The 18,377-nt window shown below is 41.1% G+C and overlaps 2 protein-coding genes and 1 long non-coding RNA gene across 8 annotated transcripts in view; 1 reads left to right on the plus strand and 2 right to left on the minus strand.

Moving 5' to 3' along the window:
- Positions 1-6,544, minus strand: part of AQR (aquarius intron-binding spliceosomal factor) — a 99,497-nt gene extending 92,953 nt beyond the window's left edge. Inside the window, exons 1-2 of one of the 2 annotated variants that reach the window (XM_077880497.1) lie at positions 6,330-6,544; positions 2,154-2,210 (exon numbers count right to left, since the gene is read on the minus strand). In XM_077880497.1, coding sequence (XP_077736623.1) covers positions 2,154-2,210; positions 6,330-6,404 — 132 coding nt within the window. In that variant the 5' untranslated portion in view covers positions 6,405-6,544. Of the gene's footprint in view, positions 1-2,153; positions 2,211-6,329 lie in introns of those variants that run through there. The other variant, XM_077880498.1, reaches the window with a different exon arrangement.
- LOC144302952 (uncharacterized) overlaps positions 5,189-18,377 on the plus strand; it is a 56,039-nt gene continuing 42,850 nt past the window's right edge. For all 3 annotated transcript variants that reach the window (XR_013369947.1, XR_013369948.1, XR_013369949.1), the window contains exon 1: positions 5,189-5,508. This is a non-coding gene — a long non-coding RNA (uncharacterized LOC144302952). The remainder of the gene's footprint in view (positions 5,509-18,377) is intronic.
- ZNF770 (zinc finger protein 770) lies at positions 8,741-18,075 on the minus strand. Of its 3 annotated transcripts, none has more exons than XM_077880499.1 (2): positions 17,976-18,075; positions 8,741-13,299 (listed from the first exon to the last, which is right to left on the minus strand). In XM_077880499.1, the coding sequence occupies exon 2, from the start codon at positions 13,244-13,246 to the stop codon at positions 11,168-11,170; it is 2,079 nt and encodes a 692-aa protein (XP_077736625.1). In that variant the 5' UTR covers positions 13,247-13,299; positions 17,976-18,075; the 3' UTR covers positions 8,741-11,167. The 3 variants fall into 3 exon arrangements, with proteins under 3 accessions (XP_077736625.1, XP_077736626.1, XP_077736627.1); XM_077880500.1 differs by having other exon boundaries at positions 17,894-18,028; XM_077880501.1 differs by lacking the exon at positions 17,976-18,075 and adding an exon at positions 17,639-17,772.

Consider the following 18,377-nt stretch of genomic DNA (forward strand, 5'->3'; position numbering starts at 1 on the left):
CAAATTAGATAAAATTTGTTTTTGCTTTTCTTTTTATAAAAATTCAAGTTAAACAATAAAATGAAGGGCATAATCTTCAAATACCAACCTATGATAAAGTTCTTCTAAAGAGGCAAACAGGGGCACCTGGGTTACTTGTCAATTAAACATCTGCCATCTGCCTTCAGCTCAGGTCCTGATCCCAGGATCCTGGGATCGAACTCCTCATTGGGCTCAGCGGGCAACCTGCTTCTCCTTCTCTTCTGTACTCCCTCTCCCCTCTTCTCTGTCTCTCTCTCATATAAATAAATAAAATCTTAAAAAAAAAAAAAAAAAAACAGGCATACACAGCTTCATTTAGAATTATAATGATCTGGGTATAATCTCTGAAAATCTTAATCTAATTAGGTTCAACTTGATCTAGTAGTGTCATTAAGATATTCTTGTTATTAATGAAAAATGGCCCTAAGGACTCCCAGACCCCACAAATACAAACAGCATATAATAAGATAAAGCAACTCTGCTGGTAGAGTAATTAATGTAGGCCATGTTTATGACTATCCTCCTGATGAATACAAGGGATTGCTGGCAAAACAAAAATATATTTATAAAAAAAAATATATATATATATATAAAATATATATATATATATTTATAAATGAAGCATTTAAACTCAAATAATATACAAAATTTGGGGTTAAGTTCATTTTTACCAAGTGTGCCTAAAGCATCACAACTCAATTTACAATGACAACTTAAAGTGAGTCTTCATTAGCTGACCTTTGAACAACACAGGGATTGGGGTGCTAAACCCCTATGCAGTCGAAAACCCATGTATAACTTTTTTTAAAGAAGATTTTGTTTACTTATTTGAAAGAGAGAGAGCATAAGCAGAGGGAGTGGCAGAGAGAGAGGGAGAATCAGACTCCCCACTGAGCAGGGAGCCCAACACAGGGCTGGCTCCCAGAACCCTGGGATTGTGACCTGAGCCAAAGGCAGATGCTCAACCGACGGAGCCTCCCAGATACCCCCATGTATAACTTCTGACTTTCCCAAAATTTAACTAATAGCCTATGTTGACTGAAAACCCTACAGATAAACAGTCACTTGACATGTATTTTTCATACTATATGTATTATATGCTGTATTCTTACAATACAGTAAGCTAGAGAAAAAAAAATGAAATCCATTAGGAAAAGAAAATACATTTATAGTCCTGTACTGTATTTATTAAAAAAAAACAAAAACAAAAACAAACAAACCCATGTATAAATGGACCCTTGTAGTTTAAAGTTGTATTATTGTTCAAGGGTCAACCATGCTTGTTAAATGCCATGCAATATGTCATTTCTAATTTTTTTTAAGATTTTATTTATTTATTCATGAGAGACAGAGAGAGAGAGAGAGGCAGAGACACAGGCAGAGGGAGAAGCAGGCTCCATGCAGGGAGCCTGACGTGGGACTTGATGCTGGGTCTCCAGGATTAGGCCCTGGGCTGAAGGCGGTGCTAAACTGCTGAGCCATCCAGGCTGCCCATGTCATTTCTATTTTATTTAAAGATTTCTTTTTAAGAATCTATTTCAATGAGAATTAATCCTACATTTAGAAATTTTTGTTTTCATTTATCCTAAATTGCTCCAACTGAATCATAAGTCCATTCCATCACTGAAATACTACTGGTCTTTGGTCATCTAATCCTCTATCCAAAACAACTCCCACTTCTTCCATCATTCTTACAAATCTTTATCTCAACCCATCAATCTAAAAATTAAAAAAAAAAAAAAAAGATTCTATTGTAAATGAACTGTCAAGAAATGGTATAGAAATTTTTGTATATTTACAAAGATGATCATTAGTCATAATAATAATAAATTTAAAACAATCCAAAAATCTATAACAGGAAAAGAGTTAAATTATATTTACAACTTTTTAAAAACTTAACACAATAAAATGATAATAGAGGTTATCTCTGGATAGTGATTTTTATTTTCTAATGTGTAACTTCTGTATTTTCCAAATTTTCTAACATGAATAATTGTCAGTCTGATAATTAGAAAACTGCAATTTTAACTTAAAAAAATATCACGGAATGTTTTTGTTGAATTAGCCCTTAAAAATGAGATAAATAAGAACATACCTATTTAAGAAGAATGTTGCGAACCAAAAATACTTACCTTTATATCAAAAGGTGATTTTTTCTTGATATGAGGAGCCCAGTATTTACATGCTAACTACAAAAGTAAATAGAATAAACAGTAAGTCACAGGTTTATACCATTGTCGAGCTAGAAGACTGAGGTCATATAGCTTATTACTAGAGGCATTGGGAGGACGAGTAATTCCATCTTCTAAGGGGACTACATGGGCATGCAGGCCAATCAGCATCCTTGGCCCCAACCCACCAAGTGCCAGTAATGCCCTGTGCACTGCATCCTACCACTGTAATTTACAAAAACAAAACATACTTTTCTAACCACCCCAAGAGAAACAGTAGGACCTAGTTAATAACCAGAGTCAAACATCCTCAGCATAGAGATAAGGAAACCCAGGAACCTCCTAGAAAGAACACCTAGAATCTAAGGATTAAGTGAGTTGCCTAAGATTAAAAGTAGTTGAAGAACTGAGCCAGTATTAAACAGATTCTAAATCTTCAGGAGTTTTTTTTAAGATTCTATTTATTAATGAGAGAGAAAAGAGAGAGGGAGGGAGAGAGGGAGAGAGGGAGAGGGAGGGAGGGAGGGAGGGGGAGAGAGAGAGAGAGAGAGAGAGAGAGAGAGAGGCAGAGACACGGGCAGAGGGAGAAGCATCAATCCCGGGTCTCCAGGATCATGCCCTGGGCCGAAGGCAGCACTAAACCATTCAGCCCCCTGGGCTGCCCTTATTTTATATTTAGTTCTAAAATTCACCTAGAATGGATTTTTATTTTAGTTTTTCCCAAATGAATATTTTATTTCTCCAGCAATATATTTTTTAAAGATTTTATTTATTTATTCATGAGAGACACAGGGGGAGAGAGAGAGAAAGAGAGAGAGAGAGAGAGAGAGAATGGCAGAGACACAGGCAGAGGGAGAGGCAGGCTCATGCAGGAAGCCTGATGTGGGACTCAATCCCAGGACCCCAGGATCAGGCCCTGGGCTGAAGGCGGCGCTAAACTGCTGAGCCACCGGGGCAGCCCCAGAATTTTTATTTGTAAAACAATAACCTTTAAATGATTCGGAGATACCCAGACACGCATAACAAATGCTAAAAAGTTGTAATCGATAAGCAGCTTATTACATAGCATAAAAGCTGGTATACTTTAGCAGATTAGATTTCACCCGGAAAACGTGAATTTTAAACACATATATACGATATTTCCAGGTATTTAGATGGGTATGTATATTATATAATATCAAAAAACAGTCTTATTAATACGTACTAATTTTTTTTTAGAGAAACTAAACTGCAATCTCGCGAAAAACAGAAAAACTCTGGTAAGCTGAGAGACTCAACATATTTATAAAAAAGTATACCTGCACAGCGTCTAGTATACTGTAGGAACTCAAATAATAGCCAACGGATTGAGGTATGGATGTATGCATGGACAAATGAACAAATAAAGAACAATCTGAAATGTTTCCTTTTCTGAGGCTTTCCTCAATCCTCCCTGATGGTGATAACCGTTTCTTCCTCTTCTTCATTTCATAAAGAACTCTATTATAGTCTTATCTTCCCGTATTATTCATCATTTGATTGCTTATCACCCTTCCTGTCCACCTAAGCGGAACGAGATGAGCCTCCTGCCTTTGCTTCTATAGCTAACTACCTATCACGGTAAGTACACTCATAGGGCCTCCCAAGCAGTGAAGACACTGGCCCCGAGGAAGTCTCTCCAAAACAGTAACAGTTCACTTATGTCACACCTTCTCAAACTATCAATCACTCTCCAAACTATCCTATGGTATCCTCATTTCCTCATTCCACACACTAACAAGATATCTTTTACTTACCTCATACCATTAAGAGAACTGAATCTGATCTGTTTTCATGGATTTAGGATCTTCTAATCAAATATGCAAATCCTATTTTCTGATCCAAATTGCTTATTTTAAATATCTGATCTAGCTTCTCCATGGGGTCTAACCTATGACCTCTCACACACTACTACCTCCAGGATTATACTGCCCTCCCCCACACTCTTCGGCCTCATGTAAAACAGAAACTCTCTCCATTTCCCATTTACTATAGCTAAGAGAGCATAGACTGTTCAAAATAAATTTTATTGAAAGACAAAAAGGACACCAAATACAGTAGCATTAAAAAAAAAAAAACAAAAAAAAAAACTGAATTGTCAAACTTACATGCAAGCCCAGAACCTGCTCAGGTACTCCAGACTCACATATTCTACTGCCTTCTCAATATTTTCAACTGAATGTCTACTGGGCATCTCACATGTAACAAGGCCCGAACAGAACTCTTGATACTCCCCACTAAACCCTCTCCTTTCCTCTCTCAATGTCCAAACCATTCACCTAGCTGTTCAAGATATGCCCTATTTGTCTTTTCCTCCAAACTTCCACAATCAATCAGCAAGTCCTGCTGCCTGTAGCTTCAAAATCTATCAGTCTACTCTAAGAGTAGAGGCCACCATCATCTCATACCTGGAGTCACTGGTAACCCTACTACAGCTCTCGCACTCCCACCCAGTTTCCATAGATTAGTCAGAGGATTCCTTCTAGAATATCATTCCCTGGATCGCAATTAAAATCTACTGATTGAGAATGAAATCCAAACTTATCTCTGCCTCTAAAATTGTAAGACCTCATTGTACATACTCATCTCCTACCATTCTCCCTCTTCTTTTGTCTCTAATCCTGGCCTTTGTATTCATACCATAAAGCATTTGCACTTGCTCTTCCCTGGATTGTTTCCCTACTTTCCCCAAAACTGCCTGCTTTTTTGCATTCAGGTCTTCGATCAAATGTCACGTCAGAGAGGACTTTCCTGACTGCCTTTCACACACCCCATCTCATTTTTCTGATAGCACTGATCCCTGTTTGAAACTGTTAACTTGTCGGACTCATCTCTAAAATGTAAGCTCTTTAGGTGAAGGAAACTGATAAACAGCTTTAACCACAAAAGCACCGGTATGTAAGAAAAGGGAGATCTGATCTAGTTTAAGTTGTCAGGAAAGCTTCTTCAGTGATGTCATAGATGCGTGACAATGAATTAACCGTATAAAGGAAAGTGGGGGGAAATGAGGATTCTGAACAACGATGAAAGACCAAGGGGTGAAAGACCGCACGGCAGATTTATATAAATGTGTTCGGTACGGCTAAAGGAGAGTTAGAGGGAGGGAGGAAACTGGATATGAGCACAGGCCAGGTCACATAATACCTCAAAGGATCCTGGTCATTATCCCAAGACAAATTAGAACTCTTCATAAAGATGTTAAGGTAACTGATACGGTCAGAATTGCATCTGTGTGAAGTCACTGGCAGCAATATGAAGAACGGGGAGGAGAAGAGCAAGAGGAAAGACCACCAGACAGGTCAGGATGCCTAGGTCCAGGCGGTCAACACGGGTAGCACGCGTAGTATACAGAGAAGCAGATACGTTTAAAAGACGTTCAGAGGCAAACACCGAGTGGTTGAGGAAGGGAAGGGAGGGCTCTAAACGGCCCTGAGGCTTCTGCCTGGGCAAATGGGAGGCAGAGGCCAGAGAGGAAAGAAGATGGGGTAACAGCTTCTGCGGGGAGCAGCCGCACTCGGCCGACACCCGCCCGCTGTGGGGGCCAAGGGCTGTGCTTCCCTGTTCCCGGCCGCCCGCGCCGCCCCGCGCAACGCCGCCACCGGGTGTGGGCCAAGGCCCTCGGACACCACGGCTGCGCGCTTCACGGATGCGCCCGCCCGGAGCGGGGCCTTGCCAGACTCCCGTCGCCCCCCTCAAAGGCCTGGGCTGCTCCACGGCCAAGGCAAGCTCTCGTCCCCGGTCTGGCAGGCACCGTCCCCGCTACGAAGCCTTGCCAGGCTCAGGCTGGGGTCCGTTTCTTTCTGCGAACCCGCCGCTTCCGCGACAGAGTCCAACACACAAGAGCTCGCTTAGGAGCCTTCTTTCCGCGCGTCTCTCCTCCGCGGAACCCGCGCCCTTTAGGGCAGGGCGGCCTCTTTCACGCGTCTCCGCGGCGCCCCCTGCAGCCGCCGACACGGAGCAGATGCTCCGTCAAGGCCCGTGAGCCGACGGACGGACGGACGGACGGACGGACGGACGCACGAACGCCTCCCGGGTGCGCCCACCCCAGGGAGAGCCTCGCCCCCAGGCCTCGGGGGTCTCGGCGGCCCTTTCACACACGCCACACTCGCCCGCGCGCACCTGGGTCACGAACTCCGCGTTGATCTGGGACACCGTCGGGGCCACGATTTTCTTGGGCTGAGCAGGGGCCGCCATGGTGGGGAGGAAAGGCCCGCCCGGGGCGGCGGTGAGCCCAATTCCGCGCAGCAGGAGCCCGCCGGCCCGGCCCGGCCCGCCCCGCCCTGCGCCTCGGTCTCCGCAGGCTCGGAGGGGCGCGCACAGCAGCCCGCGCGTCTCCCCGGAAGCGGAACGGAGCAGGACCGGAAGTTTGCGCGGGCGCTGGGGCTGAGCGACGGACCGCGGGGGCTGCCGCCGCCTACGCGCGCGCCCCCTAGCGGGCAGCTCGGAGAACGCACCCGGCCGTCGGGACCGGGTCTCAAGGACGCGGCCGGCAGGTGCTGTCGGGGGCGGGGCGGGGCGGGGACACTCGGCGGTTCTCCCGAACCTAGAAAGAAGCAGTGTTGATAAAAACATACGCTGTGAGTATGCGGGGCTCGGCTTTAACTGTTTTTTAACAGACTCATGGAGGTATAAGTTGACATACGATGAACTGCATGCACGTATTTTGGAGTGTAAAATTTGATACGTTTTCAGTCATACATCTGTGAAACCATCACCAAAATCCGGATAAGCATATTCAACGCCCTTAAAATTTTCCCCATGCTATTTGCAATCCATCCCTATTGCCATACTAGGGAAAAAAGGGCTACCAGGTAAAAAGCGGGTGACAGATTAGTTGAGGGAAGAGGCAATGGAGAAAGTAGGTGTAAAATGCATTTTCAACATAAAAGACAAAAAAAAAAAAACAGTAACCCGAATAACCGGTAAAGCTCAAGTTGTTTGTCCCAACTGCTATCTCTTTTTATGCTAGGTGCAGTGGAAATGTTTTATTGCCTATCCTCTCTTCTTTCCAAACACAGCTTCAAACTTGGCCTGTATCCCTATCCCTATTTAAAACATAGAACATAAAAGGATGCATTCCTTCGCTTTCCAGAAGCATGTAGTTTTGCTTATTGTTTCTCAAAGTGCAATTTCAATACAGCACTAACAGTTAACCTGCATAAATGCAAATTCTTGGGCCCACCACCAGACATGAGAGAAACTGAGATGTGGCTTAGCTGTGTATGCTTTGAACAAACCCTTTACAGGATTCCAGTGCACGCTAACGTTTGAAAACCACTGATCAACAGTGACAATCGAGTTATGCAGAAAAAACAGTGAGAGCACAGGGGATGGAGTGTTTGGGTAAATCAGAAAGGCTTGCAGAGTAAACAGTATTTAAGTTCAAACTTGGGGCACCTGGGTGGCTCGGTGGTTGAGCATCTGTCTGCTTTTGGCTCGGGTGTGGGGATCAAGCCCTACATCAGGCTTCTCACCGGGAGCCTGCTTCTCCCTCTGCCTCTCTCTCTGCCTCATGCGTAAATAGATAAAATCGTTAAAAAAAAAAAAAAAAAGTTCAAACTAATTTGTCTTACTGCTAATAGAACTCCAGCAGTTTGCCCTGAAATTTAAGCCCTTCAAACCAGCAATAGAAAGCTCAAGATAGAAATTTAATGTTCTTTCCCTGCTTCTAAAAAGCAGATATTCTGTATCATCCGTCCTTGGGGCACCTGGCTGGCTCAGTAGGTAGAGCCTGGACTCTTGATCTCAGAGCCATGAGTTTAAGCCCCCACCTTCAGTGTAGAGATTAGTAAAAAATAAGCAAACAACAACAAACAGTCCTTGAAAATGTTACTTCTAACAAAAAGTTTCTGTATGTTACTCAGACTACAAAGATTGTTGCTATGTCTTAAAACTATAGTTCTGATTGGTTATCTTCTATAACATGTACATTGAAATGTTTTGGGGGACTCCTGGCTGGCTCAGTCATAGAACATGTGACTCTTGATCTCAGGTTTGTGAGTTCAAGCCCCGCATTGGGAAAAGATTACATTAAAAAAATAAATAAAAAATAAGTAAATCATTTAAAAATAAAGTTTTCTGCAAGTGTTTTAAACACTTTAGTTTTTTCCCATTATCATGGAAAACCGAATCAAATCTGGCTCAACTAAATTTCTTTGAACAGTGTGAAAGTCTGTATCTAATTTAAAATAATAGTGGGTAGCCAAGATGGAGACAAGAAGAATAACAAGAATATGCATGGGAGGAACTAATTCTGTATTTCTTTAGTACAAATCTGGAGGAGATAAATGGGTAAGCAGGTAGATTATGTAACGTGATGCAGTTAACATCCTTTTGTAGGTGATAAGAAGCTAGTAAAGAAATATAATAAGAAGTAAAAAATAAGTAAGAAATAAGGAGATGATTAAATATCCATATCAGGAAATTCAGTGGAGGTGGATTGGAGTGGGCCCAGGAAAGTGGTTGGCAATCAGTACCTTGTTCCAATATTATGTGATTTTCCAAAAAAAAAAAAAAAAAAAAAGCCGAAGTGTATCTTGAAAGTTTATTTTTAAAATATTCTGAAGTTTAAATTCTTCAAGACTCTTAACCACCATCTACTTTCCTTCAACACACACATTTTGTTCTAAAATTGTTGGCTCTACTGCAGTACAAACCAAGAAACAATAATTCCATTAACTTAGCCAATGAAACTACTTCAGTAGATATCATGCTACAGCCCTGGAATCATCCAAACAAAAAATTTTAATGAATCTCTTTAAAGATATTTATAAAGTTTATTTTTTCAGGAAACCAAAGTAATTGATTCAACAATACGAACAGTTCTAGCATGCAGCAAATCATCATTTAACACCTAATGTTTTATTTTTCTTAATCATGGATGTACACAGTTTATTTTTATTCCTAAGAAGTTTCCACAAGAAGCTTGCAGTGATAAAGGTAAATAAGAATTTTGTTATAGGTACTTCAAATAGCACTACAATACATCTTTGACAAAATTTTTACAGTATTCCAACTTTCAATATGAAACAGCTTAAAAAGGCATGGGCCAAAAAAAGTATAGTAGTACCACTTAAGCAAATAAAATCTAATATCATACAAGCACAACACTGTTAGGACTCTCCCTGTTTGGGTTGGGAAAGGACTAAATGAGACATTTACCTCAAATAAAATATATAAATAGCTTTGGAAAATCCCAAAATACATAATTTCAAACAAAAAACCCTTTGAACCTATATTCTTGGAAAATTTGAATTATCCCTTGCTTTTATGTAATAGGGATGTTTTTGAAAAGTTTGTGGTGTAAAGCAAATTCTGTAAACCATCATCTTGCTTGCAATGGAAGAACGTATCTGGAGGAAACCTAAGAGAAATTATTTTTTAGATCATATGATTCTCCTGCACCTTTATACATCATTGGGCATTTTATCTGTACCTTTACCTTTTATCTCTGTATATTAAACTCGAGTTTCTCAAAATGCAGTTGAAAAAAAAGATACCAACCTCTCCTCTTCCCTCCTCCTATACAAAGACAACTCTTAAGAGTATGATGAAGAGCTTAAAATGCAAAGAATGTTTATCCATTCTCAACAGAAGGCTTGTCACTATTATTGAAGTATACCAGGACCAACACCCACCTGTTCTTCTCTTAAAAGATAATGGTTAATTACTGAGAAATGTCGTTCTTAAAGACTTTATTAAAACATGGCAAATACGAAGGACAGTTTGTGATTACGTCTTTCATAACTTAAGATTTAATATTTCCCAATCATGACAGTACTGTTTAGAGGAATGATATCCTCGATTCCATAGGCATTTTATTCCTTTATGGGAATAATTACCTTACTAATCAAAATAACAATTTGCTAAGGATCAGAGTAACATTCTTTAGCATTAGAGTCTTGCAATAAACATAGAATTAAAAACTAGAACTAGACCTAGTCATTGCCATTTGATCAAACTTAACAGAATAGATTTAGTTAAGTCATAGGACTACTCAATTCCAAGATGCATTAAAACAAAAGTTTTACTAAAGTAAAATAGAAGTCTTGGAAGATGCAGTTCTATGCAAGTGAGTCTTAAGTTTACAACTACTATTGTCAATCATTTAGTAGATGAATTGCATTTATTCCTCTGAAAAGATAATACAGCATACATATCATCAAAAAGATTATGGCACTTGGACAATACTCCTGATAAGTAAATATGGTAAAGGTATACAAGTGCATCCTAGTCTCTTTCCTACTTTCAGATCCTTTGGGAAAGACAACAGGCTGGGTAAAAAAAATACAATTCTAATCCCCTGTGGAAATGAAGGTGAAGCTACCAGAGTCCTAAGAATAAATAGCTTGCAAAAGACCAATGAAAATAATGCTGACGTCCTCATCCATTTTCATTTTTACTGCCTTTATAGTTTTTAAACTTAAAAGAAAAAATCTTGCAATGGAATCTGAGCCATAGGTGTACAAAATTATGCTTTCATGTGAAACATAAAATAAAGAAAATGTAGTGGAGCTATTTGCTGCAGCCAAAACCCAATTTTTACCTCTCACTCCTTTGAGTATATTTAAAATGAGATGGCAAATGTTAAGGAATAATTTCTTTTAAAAAATGAATGAACTGAGTTATTGTACCACATCATGGATTTACATTTTCAATACAAAGTATATATTAAAATAAAATAAATGCTTACTGTATGGCATCAAACCATGTTCTTCCCCCTAAAAATTAATTTGGCTATTCCAAAAACATTGTATTAATTTTCTATGTATCTTAGCTCTTACTTGCAGCACAAGCAACTGCCTATGAAATCACGCAACCTAAGAAAGGCCTTTACATAAAAATACATTTTAAACGATAGAGGCTTTAGGAACAAAAGTACCAGAGACACCACAAATGCGTTACTGGTTCTGTCAGTTACACAACAGAATTTGAGAACTGCTTTCTCTTGTGGTTGGTCATTCCTTAAAGTGAGTAAGTTGATGTCTCTTCCAGTGAGGAGCCTGTCTGAATGTTTTCCCACAAACTGAACATTCAAATGGCTTCTGCCCTGCATGAATTAGATAGTGTCTTTCCAGTTTAGATGGAGACCGAAAACTTTTGGAACAAACGCTGCATTGGTAAAGAAGGCCATCATTCCTCTCCACACGCCCTGAATAACTGCAACAATGGCTATGTTGGCTCTGCTCAGATTGCAGAAGTGCACTAGAGAGGTAAGGCTGCCTGTTCCTGTAGGGGGTACTGAGAATGAAATCCTCTGATTCTACCTTAACTTTTATTTCTGTTATTTGATCTGACTCTGAGACCTCATATTTTTGGAGTCCAAGAGTCTGGCATTGTTGGGAAGCATTATAGTTAACATTATCACCTGGATGAATGAGAAGTTGGTTCAAATTTTCAAATTCTTGGCAAAGAGATCTTCTATAAGGAATCTTATCAATATGAGTTAATTTGTGTCTTTTTAAGTGAGCTGACTGTCTAAAAGATTTCCCACAAACATTACAGCCAAAAGGCCTCTGTCCAGTATGAATTAAATAGTGTCTTTGTAGTTTGGATATAGAAGGAAATACTTTCTCACATTTGTCACAAGGACACATCTTATGTCCAGTATGTAGATTTTCACTTGGAACTGAAAAACCACACTGAAGCACTTCACAGTTACCAAAGAATTCCTCACCTGATGAACCATAGATAGATACATCTTTATTACTCACTGAATTATCTATAGGTAACTTGTTTTCTGTTGTAAGGATACCTTTCAAGTTTTTACCTATATTTTGGTTCTGGAAGTGCTTTTGCCAAGAAAATGGCAAAGTCAACGTTTTCTTCTTTTTATTGCCAACTGTCTTATATGTTCCATGTTTGCTAAGAGAACCCATAAATGTTCTCTGAGTTTGTTCAGGGCTAAGCTCACCAGTAATAAAATCACAATTTTTCAAGAAATTGTTTTTAAATACTTTTTTCTCAGATCGAAAATTATCTAATTTCTTACCCCCAGCACGTTTAAGTTTAGCCAAGATTTTTTTCACAATGGTTTTATAGTTGCAGCTTCTTTTGAGCCTGCTTGGAATTTTGCCACCTCTGGCAGGAAAACACTTATGTCCATTGAGAATTTGCTCTGATTCAAAACACTCTTCACACTCTGGACACTGAAAAGGGACGATATAAATAGAGTGGACATCAAGTTGATTATTCTCCTCAGATTCACCTATATAACCATTTTCAAAACTATCCTGCTTTGCACTTAATTTATTAGGCAGGGGGCATGATTCTGGACTCTTTACCTTTAATGAAAGAGTCTGAAAGGTCTTATTCCTGGTATGGATTTGTTTATGCTTCAGAAGTTTGCTTTGAATCTTAAATCCTTTTTGACAAAAACAACATTGGAAAGGTCTTTCTTCTGAATGTGTGAGTTGATGAATTTTTAAATGAGTTGACTGCCGGAAAGATTTACTGCACAAGACACACTTAAACGGCCTCTGACCAGTATGAATTAGTGCATGCCTATCAAGTTTTGATTGTGATGGAAACATCTTGCCACAGATTGTACATGCGTGAATATTCTTTCTTTTCTTTGTAGGGCTGTATGTAGGATCAGACTTAGAGCATGGGTGTAATGCCCATCTTTCCTGTGTGGTAAAAGTATGATACATCCCATATACTGGTTTTTCTTGCTTGGCCTCCAACAATCTTCTGACCTGTTTAACATCATTCTGGTAGGTTTCATTGTGAAGTTGTTGGTGCTTCACAAACGTCTTCAGATTTTTAAAGTGGCGTTGACAAATGCTACATTTAAAAGGTAGATTATGAGTTAGTTGATGTCTCTCCAGATGAACCAGTTGCCTAAAGGTTTTATGACATACATCACATTCAAATGGCTTTTGACCAGTATGAATGAGATAATGCCTAGCTAATTTTGATGGTGTTTCAAAGTGCTTGAAGCAAATATTGCAAATATATGGCCTGTTTCTAGGTAGTTTGTTGGCTACTACACACTGTTGAATCTTTAGCATTTTTAAATTGTTTTCAGCCATCATATTCTTCAGTGATATACTCTGATGAACTCCATGTTCTTAAACTCCACAGATGTCTAAAAATTAAAAATAAAAATGTATTAATTTAAAAAGTACTTATTCATATGAAAAGAAATAATTTAAGTTCTCCTTTGGCTAAAGATATTAAGGGTATAGAGGAAGCTGGACATTTTCTATGTTTAAAAGTAAGGTAATCATTTTAGATGAATACTTTAAAATCATAAAACTAACCTCACACATAGAAATGATGAGTCTTTAAAAGAAATCTCTAGGGATGCCTGGCTGGCTCAGTCAGTAAAGTATATGACTCTTGATCTCAGAGTCATGAGTTCAAGCCCCATATTGGGTATAGAACTTACTTAAAAAAATAAATCTCTAAAAACCTATGTAACTTTAAGCTATATTTCTAATTAATTGAGATAATAAATCAAAAGGGGACGGAGTTGAATTTCTTAACATTAGACCTTTTAATTCCAATTTTCCTATTTCTTTATTATGTAGCATTTTCAATATTTAGTTGCTTTGTCATTATTTATTTATTTATTTTTAAGAGCAAGAGAGAGAGAGAGAGAGAGAGAGATTGCCTGTGTGTGAGTCGGGTGAGGTGGGTCAGGAGAGGAAGAGAATCTTAGCAGGCTCCAACCACAGCACAGAGCCAGATGTGGGGCTCCATCTCATGACTCTGATGTCATGACCTGAGCTGAAATCAAGATGGACACTCAACCTACTAAGCTACCCAGGTGTCCGTTTTTGTCATTTTTTAAAAATTAAGCAAGACTCAAAAAAAAAAAAATTAAGCCAGAAAGGTAAGGAGTGCAAAAATTGAAATATAAAACTAAAAATAAGATGTATTTGCATTTAATTATAGCATACCATGGGTATGATCTGAGAAGGGAATGTTTTAGTTACCAAGGTTGGATTTCTTAGCCACATCATTACCAGTATTTACTTCTAATTACTTCTTTGGACCAGCAAAGACAACCTTGGACAACTGGGAGAAAATTCCCCAGATAATCTGGGTTCTAGTCCCGATTTGCTACCGAATGATTTCAGTGTGTGGGGGGCGGATAAACCCCATCATATTCATCTCTAAAATGGAGAAAATGCCCCCTGGCCTGCCTACCACATCAATTTTTGTGAGAATCAATGGAAATAATGCATCTGAATGTGTTGGACAACTGTGAAGTGATTACAAATGGAAGGTACTACTTTGCTCAACATTAATCAGATTATGTAACTTTATCTACATAATACAATTTTTTAGGGTTTCTAACTAAGAAATAAACATACTAACTAAACTTATAGTTCTTTGTATTTCTTCTTTGCATTTTGTTGTGGAATTCCTAAAAGACAGTACAAAGGCAATGAGGCTAACTGGCTACTTATATACTTATCGATGGCTGAGTAACTGAGAGTTAAGTGTGGTTCAGACAATATAATAGAAGCATTGTTTTGGTCCTGGAGTTAATATAAACATGCTTTCCTTAATATAACTATGTAGGATACATGCAAAAGTTTACTAAGTATTTTTATAAAAACTGTATACCCTATCTTCTCTTTTATCAGGGAAACCAATTTTCTTCTCATCCTCCTTCTACTATTGCATCTACCTTAAATAAAGGAGTCAGAGATTAAAAAAAAAAAAAAGCTGCTGTAGCTCTGATTCTAATGTCTTTATCTTCTATTTGAGATCAGAAAGTTGATAAATCTACTAGAAACTCAGTGTTCTTTTGTCAGCTAATCTGGCGAACATCCAACATATATGCTATTTTTTTAAAAAAGATTTTATTTATCTATTCATGAGAGACACAGAGAGGGAGGGAGGCAGAGACACAGGTGGAGGGAGAAGAAGCAGGCACCATGCAGGGAGCCCAATGCAGGACTCGATCCCAGGTCTCTAGGATCACACCCTGGTGGAAGGCAGTGCCAAACCACTGAGCCACCCAGGCTTCCCCATATATGCTATTTACTGTCTTTTCCAGAAGACACCTTAAACACACAATCACACCCACTGTGGTTCTCTTCAGCAATGTGAATCAGAAACAAAAGCATTCATTTATTCAATAAGTATCTTCTACTACTAGTTGCTTTATCACAGTACTTTTCAGAGTCTAAAAAAAACATAACTGCATGTTGCTATCATTAATGCATTGTGAAATCAACTTAGTGGGTTATGATCAGTTTTGTTTAATAAAAAGTAGAAAATATCAGATTGCATTACATAAAGATGAATACTGTTTTGTGAAACTTCTGTAGAAAGCAGTAAGAATGTTTGTGAAAGCTATTCCTGGTATACCTCTTCACACAACACTAGACAGAGGAACCCACAATGAATCAATCACTTTATGCAAAGTAATCAAGTGACCCATTAGATAAAGTTGGGGCCCATAGGATGAGGCAGGATTACTAAGGACAGCAACAATATCTAATTTTCTTCAGTTGGCCCATATAACCCCAAAATATTTACCAAAAAATGTAATTACAACAAAATGGATATGCCAGTCTATGTAAAATAAACAAATCTGACTGCAAGCAATTATATTAATTTATAAAATATACATATAACCCAGATATACAGGTTAGCAACAGCCAACTGTTGGTGCTATTAATATGCATTTTCACTACACTGAGTTAGAGAAATTACTGGTGAACAACCTCCAAATCCCTGAACATGCTAACACAGGAACAGTTATGAGGGTTAAGTCATGAATCCATCAAATTGCCAAGAACTCGGCAATTCATTCCTTTCAAGCTATCAGGTATTGAGGTGGTCAATTAGGACAAAGAGCCAAAATGAAAATAAGACACCTTTATTCACTTACTGCCACAGTGCAAGCATGAGGCAAAACAAATACTGGTTCCCCAGCATCCATTAAGCAGAACTACACTAGGAAAGGATCAGATGGATGCCATGCACACAAGCATCTCCCTGCAGAGGAGCTTGGAACAAAAGGCTTTTGCCTCTTTATGGACCTGTGGGCCAGAGCACGAGGAAGGAAGCGCTAGGAGTGGAAAGGTCTGGAGTTAAAATGGAGAAAAGTAACTGAGGTGTTGGTGGAGACAGTGAGGCCTGGGAAGGACCCCAGTCAAGATCATCTGCATGGAGGTAACTGAGCCACCAGTGCACTCTAGTATGAGCATGGGTGGCAGGAGGGAAGGGTTGAGTTCTTGACTGCAACTCCCTCCGAAACTCCAATGCACTGGCTATGCACCAGTCTGGTGTGGGGAGGGCAGTCCCCCCCCCCCCCCATAAGGCTGGCCAGCCAAAGCCAGCCAATTGTCTACTGTCAGGCCTGGAAGATCACACAAAGAATTTTGGCCTGAAGCTGACCTCCTCAATTCCTACTATATATTTCTCCTTCTCTTTAATAGTTTCTACCGAATACTTGTGAAAAAATATCCCAGAGTAGAACCACACACTACAACCTTCTCTGATTATAACAGGAATTGACTATGTATAGTTTCTGTGCCAAAAAGTGTCTACGGCTGATCAACTACCACTAAGACTGGATACTACTGTCACTTGCCTTCAGAGCGAGTGTGAAAGCACTTACTGGGAGCCCTGTATTGTGGCAACAAGTGATCTCATCTGCTATTTATAAGCGATAGCGCGGGATCCCCAGCGCTCCATGTGCAGTCCCATATATACTTCTACAGGGTGCACGTTAATTTGAGAGCGCTCCAAATCCCACTTCAACTGATTCTCTATGCTCTCAACTGATTTTTTGTTGTTGTTGCTGGAAATATTGGAAAAAAAAAAAAAAAAACGAAAACAAAAAACAAAGCCAACACTGTGTACTTTACTCTGCTATACCGAAAATAAAAAGTAAAATAGCAAATCTCCCTGGTTCAACCTGAAGATCATTCTGACAACTGCCGGATGCACTCTGTTGGAAGACTAAAAAATGATCTGGGGGCGCCTGGGAGGCCCAGCGGTCGAGCGCCTCCCTTCGGCTCTGGGCGTGACCCCGTGACCCCGGGATCCCGGGATCCCGGGATCCAGTCCCGCTCCGGCTTCTCGCAAGGAGCCTGCTTCTCCCTCTGCTTGTGTCTCTCATGAATAAATAAATAAATAAAATCTTAGAAAAAAATTCCAATGACGCTTCACGGCTGAACGCCTGGTGGTTTCTTACTAACAGCACAAAAGCAAACTGCGGATATCACAAAAGCAAACCAACAAGAGAGGAGAGACCGGGGGGAAACTTGGACCACTTGCAGCCGGGGGATCATCTCTGGCGACGCTTGCCCCAGCCTTTCCCTCGTGGTGGCTGCCTCTGCCCCGCTCCCCCGGCCCACGCTCGGGGCCCTGCACCCTCATCTCGTCCCAGGGCCGCTGCAGGGGACGGGGACCCTGACATCCGGCCGTCGCCCTCACCGCCCGCAACCCATAAGCACCTAGGGTCGAGCCGAGTCCAGAGATCGCAAAATCCCACCCCAGGAAAGGAAGCGCAAGGGCGAAAACGGCTCCGGCGGCGGCCAGAGGGGAGGGAAACGCCGTATGCGACCCGGGCCGCGGCGAGGGGAAAGCATCCTTCCTGCGCCGCCGGCCCACACCTCGCCTGCCGCTCCCTAGGGGCCGTCGGGAGGCGGGGAAGTGGCGAAGGAAAGGGGGCTGAGGTCGTGGCGCCCCCGCTCCGGGTCCCCGGGCACCTGGGAGGGAGCGAGGCAGGCCCGGCCCTTGGCGGGGGTCGCGCCGCCTCACGCACGGGTCCGGCGAGTCCTCCGCACGCACCTGGAGCTGGCACCGACCGGGCGGCCGCACATCCCGGGCCCGGGCGCCGCGGAGGCAGCGAGCGCACGTCCGCAGGACCGGCGCGGCGACGGGCGGAGTGCGCAGGCGCGGCGCTCGGGAGCGCCCGGGGACGCGGTCCGGCTGGAAACAGGCTCCCCCCACTCCGGGGCCGCCGTCGCTTAGGCGCCGCCGCGACCGGCTGTGAGGGGGGCTCCCGAGGTCGGATTGCTCTTTTTACGTTACGTGCAACTTTATGGAATGATAGGACCTCGTTTTAAAATGAGGAGAATGAGATTGAGGCGTAAAGGAACGAACTCCGTGTCCCAGGGCTGCAAGGCGATGGAGATGGGGTTTGAACACAGGTAGCCTAGTACCAGACCTGGCCTTTTACTTCCCTACTTC

Source organism: Canis aureus, chromosome 32, assembly GCF_053574225.1.
Source record: "Canis aureus isolate CA01 chromosome 32, VMU_Caureus_v.1.0, whole genome shotgun sequence".
NCBI lineage: Eukaryota > Metazoa > Chordata > Mammalia > Carnivora > Canidae > Canis > Canis aureus.